Source organism: Procambarus clarkii, chromosome 86 (assembly GCF_040958095.1).
Source record: "Procambarus clarkii isolate CNS0578487 chromosome 86, FALCON_Pclarkii_2.0, whole genome shotgun sequence".
In the NCBI taxonomy this organism is placed as follows: Eukaryota; Metazoa; Arthropoda; class Malacostraca; order Decapoda; family Cambaridae; genus Procambarus; species Procambarus clarkii.
Genome location: NC_091235.1, coordinates 10,023,840 through 10,032,917, shown reverse-complemented (window position 1 = coordinate 10,032,917; position 9,078 = coordinate 10,023,840). Strand labels below are relative to the sequence as shown.

General features: G+C 48.7%; 1 protein-coding gene across 1 annotated transcript; it reads left to right on the top strand.

Moving 5' to 3' along the window:
• Positions 1-1,970: 1,970 nt before the first annotated feature.
• On the top strand, positions 1,971-8,851 carry LOC138358766 (uncharacterized). The gene is made up of 3 exons (XM_069316939.1): positions 1,971-2,034; positions 2,256-2,725; positions 8,747-8,851. The coding sequence occupies exons 1-3, from the start codon at positions 1,971-1,973 to the stop codon at positions 8,849-8,851; spliced, it is 639 nt and encodes a 212-aa protein (XP_069173040.1).
• Positions 8,852-9,078: the final 227 nt, after the last annotated feature.

Sequence of the window (9,078 nt, the reverse complement as noted above, 5' to 3'; positions counted from 1 at the left end):
AAAAATAAACAATAAGGAGATAAGGACATAGTTTTATTTACCTTATTAATAATAATGTTGAGTAAATAGAATGACCTTAAAAGGGGAGTAATTGAGGCTTATACCAGTCATAGGTTGAAAGGTAGTTATGATACAAAGCTGCTAGCTGTTTCATTATACGACCATCATCTGAGAAGACAGGACCCCAGGAGCTTGCGTTCGACTCTGCTGGCACAAACAAAATGTGTTTCAAGTTAGCTGAGTACGTGCACATACTGTGAGTTATATATTGACTAATATGTATATTAGCTAATTCAGTATTATTTATATTTTCTCCCCTCACATACACATTAAGTAGTTAGTAATAGTTAATTGACAGTTGAGAGGCGAGCCGAAAGAGCAGAGCTCAACCCCCGCATACACAACTAGGTGAATACAACTAGGTGAATACACAGTCACAAACACACGTTGTTAACCTCACATTGGCTCATATTTTGACTCACTCGGGCACTCATATTTGCACTCACACACACTCATATTTGCACTCACACATTCTCACAGGGATTGACCGCTGACTGTGGAGTCTTTCAACTTTGAGGGGTTAAAAATATGTTTCCTGGGTGGAGGCAGACAAGGAGAGAGGAGAGAAAATATTGGAGTGAGAGAGTGAGGGAGGGAGGGAGGGAGGGAGGGGAAGGCAAAATGAATGGAGACTCAGATGGAAGCGGAGACATGGAGGGGAAATGGATGTAGAGAAGGAAAAAGATGGTAGATGGAAGCAAAGAGAGAGAGAGAGAGAGAGAGAGAGAGAGAGAGAGAGAGAGAGAGAGAGAGAGAGAGAGAGAGAGAGAGAGAGAGAGAGAGAGAGAGAGAGGGAGAGAGAGAGAGAGAGAGGGAGAGAGAGAGAGAGAGAGGGAGAGAGAGAGAGAGAGAGGGAGAGAGAGAGAGAGAGAGAGAGAGAGAGAGAGAGAGAGAGAGAGAGAGAGAGAGAGAGAGAGAGAGAGAGGGAGAGAGAGAGAGAGAGAGGGAGAGAGAGAGAGAGAGAGAGAGAGAGAGAGAGAGAGAGAGAGAGAGAGAGAGAGAGAGAGAGAGAGAGAGAGAGAGAGAGAGAGAGAGGGAGAGAGAGAGAGAGAGAGGGAGAGAGAGAGAGAGAGAGAGAGAGAGAGAGAGAGAGAGAGAGAGAGAGAGAGAGAGAGAGAGAGAGAGAGAGAGAGAGAGAGAGAGAGGGAGAGAGAGAGAGAGAGAGGGAGAGAGAGAGAGAGAGAGAGAGAGAGAGAGAGAGAGAGAGAGAGAGAGAGAGAGAGAGAGAGAGAGAGAGAGAGAGAGAGAGAGAGAGAGAGAGGTGATAGAATGGAGGGTTTGGCAAGTCACGGAAATGTATAAAAGAACTGAAAATTATGAAAGAAAGCTACTTAATAAGGCTACGTAATAAAGGAGAGAGGGACAGAGTGTGTGTGTGTGTGTGTGTGTGTGTGTGTGTGTGTGTGTGTGTGTGTGTGTGTGTGTGTGTAGAGACAACCTTCAGATGAGCTAACATAAGGACAAAAGCCCTTAGCTTAGAGATGCATCAGAACCATAGCACTATATTCCCAATGAACCCCTAGTCTTAGTTAAAAAAAATAAACTCTGGCTATTCGGTTAAGAGGAAAGAATGTCTTGGGAGAGTGTAGAGACCAACGGAAACACTCTAAGAAACCAAGTCCACGACTGTAACCTGGGAAAAAACATTTTTCCAGGATGTCCACAGAATCTATAGAAGAATGTTCACGATTCAGAAGTAATTAGGAAAAGCTAAACGATGGGCGGGGAGAAGGAAACAGGAAACACACGTTTCCTGTTTGTTTAGGAAATAATCGACACAGGCGGCGTTTAGCGTTTAAAAGGTGGAGGCCCATTGCGGGTGTTGTGGCGGGGTTCTTTCTGTTCCAAAACAAATTATTTCGCGTTACGGCGTGGAGGAATAAGCGTGGGGGATAAAATTGGTGGAAGGAATGCAGTGGGAACAAAGTAGAAAAGATGAATTGAAGAGGAAGAAAAGAGATAAAGAAGTGGAACGTATTTAAGATAAGGAAGGTGGAGGAGAGAACAATGAAAGTCTTAAGATGCTGGAGATAGAATGTTTGAGCGTGTACGACAGGAAGGAGGCTGAGGAAACCTCACCACCATCACACATTAACACTAAGTATGCCAGGGAGGCTGAGGTGTATGAGGGAGAGTAAATCTGACACTGATTTGTAAACACTGATGCTAACGCTGCGGTGTTTACCTTAGTGCAGGTGGCAAGGGTAAAAGGGGTGTTTACCTTAGTGCAGGTGGCAAGGGTAAAGGGGGTGTTTACCTTAGTGCAGGTGGCAAGGGTAAAGGGGGTGTTTACCTTAGTGCAGGTGGCAAGGGTAAAGGGGGTGTTTACCTTAGTGCAGGTGGCAAGGGTAAAGGGGGTGTTTACCTTAGTGCAGGTGGCAAGGGTAAAGGGGGTGTTTACCTTAGTGCAGGTGGCAAGGGTAAAAGGGGTGTTTACCTTAGTGCAGGTGGCAAGGGTAAAGGGGGTGTTTACCTTACTGCAGGTGGCAAGGGTAAAGGGGGTGTTTACCTTAGTGCAGGTGGCAAGGGTAAAGGGGGTGTTTACCTTAGTGCAGGTGGCAAGGGTAAAGGGGGTGTTTACCTTACTGCAGGTGGCAAGGGTAAAGGGGGGAACGATAACAGTGATGGAAGTAAATACGGAGACACAGATAACACAGAGGTGCAGGTAAACAGTGTGGGGGGGGGGGGCAGACGCGGCCGGGACGCAGAGAGAACACAGACAGCGTTCAGTGTTTGGAGACGCAGACGGAGTCAGGCTAGAAGAGAATTTAATGTGACTAATAGAAATTTAAATATCGTTCAAAATTACTATTTCAAATCACAAGAGACACAAAGTGAGACAGACAAACAATAAATAGAAAACGTGAAAAGGGAAACTGAAAAAAAAGTCTCACCAGCGACGAATGCAAAAATGGAGAATAATATTGTGGGGCGAGACAGGAGGAACGAGGGAGTTGAAATAGAGGAGCGTGCTGGTTGGGTCGTCTCGTATGACCCCCTCCAACGGTGTCATGGCACCGCAACCCCCCCCCCCCCCCACCTTTGCCAACCACGGTGACCCCGTCCCAACGGCGTCAGTGGCACCTTTCCGTCCACACTCCTGCGAGCAGCGGCGTCTAATAGCCACCGGGGTGGCCTTAAACCTTCCCCTTCCACGATGTCAGTGCCATAAGGCAACCCTCCCCTCCCTTCCCATCCACGGTGTCAGTGCCAGCATGGCACCCACACCCATCCCCTCTTCTGTGTGCTGGCACGGGGGCGCCTTTCCCCCTCCCTCTTTCTCACAGTGAGAGGAAGGTTGGGCCCGCCGGCAGGGAGGCGGCCAAGCAGGAGGCGTAGATGGAGGTCATTTGGAGGATGGAGACAACACGAAGACGGAAGACTGTTGTGAGACTCAGTGGAGTAGGGCGGAGCTGAGGTAGTGGGTGTCTGGGGCCGTGGTGTGGGTGTCTGGGGCCGTGTTGTGGGTGTCTGGGGCCGTGGTGTGGGTGTCTGGGGCCGTGTTGTGGGTGTCTGGGGCCGTGGTGTGGGTGTCTGGGGCCGTGTTGTGGGTGTCTGGGGCCGTGTTGTGGGTGTCTGGGGCCGTGTTGTGGGTGTCTGGGGGCGTGGTGTGGGTGTCTGGGGCCGTGTTGTGGATGTCAGGGGCCGTGGTGTGGGTGTCTGGGGCCGTGGTGTGGGTGTCTGGGGCCGTGGTGTGGGTTCCTTGAGGTTATCCTGAGATTATTTCGGGGCTTTAGTGTCTCCGCGGCCCGGTCCTCGACCAGGCCTCCACCCCCAGGAAGCAGCCCGTGACAGCTGACTAACTCCCAGGTACCTATTTACTGCTAGGTAACAGGGGCATTCAGGGTGAAAGAAACTTTGCCCATTTGTTTCTGCCTCGTGCGGGAATCGAACCCGCGCCACAGAATTACGAGGCCCGTGGGCCTCGGTGTGGGTGTCTGGGGCCGTGTTGTGGGTGTCTGGGGGCGTGTTGTGGGTGTCTGAGGCCGTGTTGTGGGTGTCTGGGGCCGTGTTGTGGGTGTCTGGGGCCGTGTTGTGGGTGTCTGGGGGCGTGGTGTGGGTGTCTGGGGCCGTGTTGTGGGTGTCTGGGGCCGTGTTGTGGGTGTCTGGGGCCGTGTTGTGGGTGTCTGGGGCCGTGTTGTGGGTGTCTGGGGGCGTGGTGTGGGTGTCTGGGGCCGTGTTGTGGGTGTCTGGGGCCGTGTTGTGGGTGTCTGGGGGCGTGGTGTGGGTGTCTGGGGCCGTGTTGTGGGTGTCTGGGGGCGTGGTGTGGGTGTCTGGGGCCGTGTTGTGGGTGTCTGGGGCCGTGTTGTGGGTGTCTGGGGCCGTGTTGTGGGTGTCTGGGGCCGTGTTGTGGGTGTCTGGGGCCGTGTTGTGGGTGTCTGGGGCCGTGTTGTGGGTGTCTGGGGGCGTGGTGTGGGTGTCTGGGGCCGTGTTGTGGGTGTCTGGGGGCGTGGTGTGGGTGTCTGGGGCCGTGTTGTGGGTGTCTGGGGCCGTGGTGTGGGTGTCTGGGGCCGTGTTGTGGGTGTCTGGGGGCGTGGTGTGGGTGTCTGGGGCCGTGTTGTGGGTGTCTGGAGCTGGTGTAGGTGTCCATACCATCTGAAGACAGGTGGTACTCGAGACAGATGGTGTTACACATTATCGAAGTCAAAATGCCATAATTGCGAATATGTTGATTCGCTCTTTTCTCTCTTATTAATTTTTTGTATTAATCGTATGATTAAATATTAGTGGCTCCGAGATTTCTAAATGAACACTACACGCTAAAAGCTTTTATCTTTCATCAGCTCATTAGAGCTGATTATTGTTAGCTTTTCATTAGGAAGAAACTTTTTTGTTTAATGCTCAGATTCAGTCTTATTAGGTACAGTGTGAAGGTGAGTGAACACTCTCTCTCTCTCTCTCTCTCTCTCTCCCTCTCCCTCTCCCTCTCTCTCTCTCTCTCTCTCTCTCTCTCTCTCTCTCTCTCTCTCTCTCGTTACTTCCTATCTGAATACCCTCAAGCTAGCAGTGATATTTAATATTAAACTATGATGCTTGACTTTCGTATTTTCTTATGTAATGTTGAAACCTTTTATCGTCTTCCCTTCCTTCTTCCTTCTCTCCCACTTGTCATCTTTGTTCCTAACCCCTCCCTCCCTCCCTCGCCACCCCTCCATCCCCCCATCCTACCTATCCTCTCTCGTTCCCTCCCTCCCACTTTTCTCGTCCCAAACTCGGTTAGATCAAATAACACCGACCACAAATTGCTCCAAACATCGCTAAAACTCTTATTTTCCAAAACTCTTGTTTTCAGATTTCGGTAATTAAGAGCCACGGGGGGGAGGGGGGGGGCGCCCACCGCTTCACAACACACGAATATGAGAAGACAAACACGGGAGAAACACTAAATATTCGTAACACAACACTGGGGGTTCCGACAGACGTGAGGCTGCCTCGTGGCGCAACACACACTGAATATCGGAAAACGTCAACATATGTACGGGAAAACATCATCTGTCTCGCTGCTGTCAGACCGTAGAGACAGACGGTAGAGCGACGGTCTCGCTTCAGGCAGGTCGGCGTTCAATCCCCCGACCGTCCATAAGTGGTTGAGTACCATTATTTACTCCCTCCACCTCACATCCCAAATCCTTATCCTGACCCCTTCCCAGTGCTATATAGTTGTGATGGCGCTTTCTCCTCATCACCATCTGGTCACCATTTGGTCAGGGAGACATCTCCCGTCACGCTGGGTGCAGTCGCACCACCACAGGTCTCCAGTATCATCTATTGATACTGGTGATGGCTCAAAAGGGCCTCCACTTACGAGCTATTCATGCCCGTGCCACCTTTTGGGCGGCTTCATCTTCATCTTAACACATTCACAAGGGAGACATCTCCCATCATGCAGGGTGCATTCGCACCTCCACAGATCTCCAGTATCAGCTCTTGATACTGGTAATGGCTTAAAAGGGCCACCACTTACGGGCTATTCATGTCCGTGCCACCTTTTGGGTGGCTTAATCTTCATCAATCATCAATCTTTCTCCTCATCTACGGGCTCACCATAGCCCGTGCTACATGGACACTTCGTCCTGAGTAGCTAAATCTTTAACAACAACAACATTTCTCCTCATGACGAGTCAGCACCGCTCCGGTGCCAGGTAAGTCCACTACGGGCTCACCATAGCCCGTGCTACTTGGAACTTATTCCGAGTAGCTGAATCTATAACAACAACATTTCTCCTCATAGTTCCCTTCCCTCGTTGTTGTCAGCCTTTCTCTCAGTACACTGATATTCGTAATGAAATGTCTAAGTCTGAATGAAGTTTGAAGTCATCTGAAGTCTGACTCTTGGAGCCTGATAAGTTTAATCAACTTCATCCGTGGCGCAGAGGTATGACTCGCCACGCGCGCTTCGCGAGCGATTTGGACTGGGTTCGTATCCTGGCCGGGGAGGATTGACTGGATCAATCCTTAACTGTACGCTTCTGTTCACCCAGCAGTGAATGGGTACCTGGTTGTTACGCGATTTGGCGGGTCGTATTCCGGGGAAAATTAAGATTAAGGACCTCCCCGAAACACTCTGCGTACTACTGGCTTTACAAGAATAAAAGAATTGTATATATAAATAAAAAAATAATCTACTTATTATTTGTTTTTCAATACAAATAAATTGTATTTATTGTTAAATTGCAATTACGTTAGTTAGAAGATGAGCTGAATTCAACTGAGTGCCAGAGCCTTCATATCATCAGTCGACTGGACTTCACGTGTAGCCTCGTGTTGAGTAAACGTGTCACAAACGTGAATCAGTCCAGAGCTCTTTCTCCAATTCTCTCTCTCTAATTCTTCATGTTATTTCCTACCCAAGTGGGTACTAGGCAGACAAGTCTGTTATGATCAGACTCAAAGCATTCACTTCCTATAGCTCAACTTAAGTCTAACCCTACTATTTTCCCTGGAACACAGCCCGCTAATCGATTTACAACCAGGGCCCCCATTACAGCGAAGTTAAACCCCGCCGAAATCGCCCACAAAACATAGGTCGAACGTGCAACCACTTTTAACGGCTCTCTCTCTCTCCGTTTCCCTCTTTCTCCTCTACGAGAGAGAGAGAGAGAGAGAGAGAGAGAGAGAGAGAGAGAGAGAGAGAGAGAGAGAGAGAGAGAGAGAGAGAGAGAGAGAGAGAGAGAGAGAGAGAGACAATTATACGCTGGGATTCATGTGTCCTTGAGAACCAACATAACACCGCCTCACTCTGGCACATCCCCACTTGCAATTACTGTTGCAAACTCGAGTCCTCCTCCCCACACTTACATTACAACTGGATTATAGCTACTGAAGGTAATATTTGGCGACGTCAGGGCTATGGGGAAATATTTTCTAGCTAATATAATTTTTGAAGCACATTTCAAATATTGACTTTAACCTGGGATGATAACTGTTATATTTATTTAAAGCAATATTGCCTGAATGAATTGGCTTTTCAAGGTAATATTATTGTGATCATTTGTCGTGTGAAAATTAACTATGCTGTAAATTTCCCTTGTTCTGCATAGATCAGATCAGAGACCGGGTCTCGAAGACATTGATACCTGGAAACATTACAATGATTATATATGTGAGGATGTTACATGTTACACAGCGCCCATGTGAGTAATATGACAAAGAACTGCTCCAGACATCTTCCCCTGCGAGGTAATGGACACATGAAAACATGAAAATACAATTCGTGTAAAATTCTTTAACACAATTCCTTGCTTGACGGGCTAGGAATATCCCGCCAAGAGAGGCGTAATATCGCCTTAGAGCGATCGAGCTATATCTGATTATCGTCGTTTATCGTTTGCATTAGTTCCCATTTATCGTCTTTTTGACATTTTCATACCTTCTATTATTTACATCTTCTTACTGCCAATTTTTTTTCAATGCAACCGCAATAAAATTCTCTGTTTTCAAAGAGGAACAAGTTCAGAAAAGTCATCAAGGAGTCTCCGTTCATACGCGGTGGTCGGAAAAATAGATTTTATTAAAGCCTTCCTGCCCTTTGATGTAGCTTTTAAAAGGTCAATTTTGTGACTTTTTCCACAGGACTTGACAAACTCCGTCCGACCTTTTTTTGGTGCGAGTAGGAGCCATGGCTGAAGGTCACAGGACCCGGTACGACGTCCTCGCTCTCTTCTCTGCTCTATTCTCTTCTGTTCTGGTCTCCTCTGTTCTCCATTCCTCTGTTCTCTCCTCCCCTCTGCTTTCCTCTCCTTTGTTCTGTTCTCCTCTCCTCTACTCTGCTATCTCCTCTTCTTTCCTTTGTTCTCCCTTCCTCTGCTCTGCTGTGCTCTGCTCTGCTCTCCTCTACTCTAATTCTCTTACTTTATTAGGGTTTCTATTTTTTTATTCATTTTCAATTCTTGTTCGGTCTATTTTTATTCTTTTTTGTTTTAGTTCTGGTAATGGTTGTTAGAATATATTTTATCCTGGCTGGCTACCAAGGCTGCCACCCCTGCCGCCTGCAGCCACCACCCCTGCCGCCTGCAGCCACCACCCCTGCCGCCTGCGACCACCATCACCCCACCCATCAGGCAGCAATACTCCTACCACAACCGCCTCAAAACACCGAACCTTCCTTTCCCGTTGCCACCACCAACCTTCCAGTTCCTGTGTCAACCTTCCATTTAAGCTTACAAAATTCCATTTCCGCTGCCAGCGAGCAGAACACAAAACTGAGGAGATGCACAGAGGAGGCGATGCATCAGTCAAGGCGAGGACGCCGCGGCTGCAGAAACTTGGCCCACACTCTCATGCATACTAAAGCATGACTCGGGCGACAAGATGCTTACTGTTTAACCCTTCCACCACCACTACCACCACCACTACCACCACCTCTAACTGTTGGTTATAACCTCTGGCCTCTGTGCAGGATTATTAACCTTGGGCTGTGTGGACTCGGTATAGCTGCTCTCATTCTTGTCTTATGGCGGCTCACGCTTCAGTTTGATCTGGAAAGCGTGTTTACATATCCAGTGGTGATTCACAAGG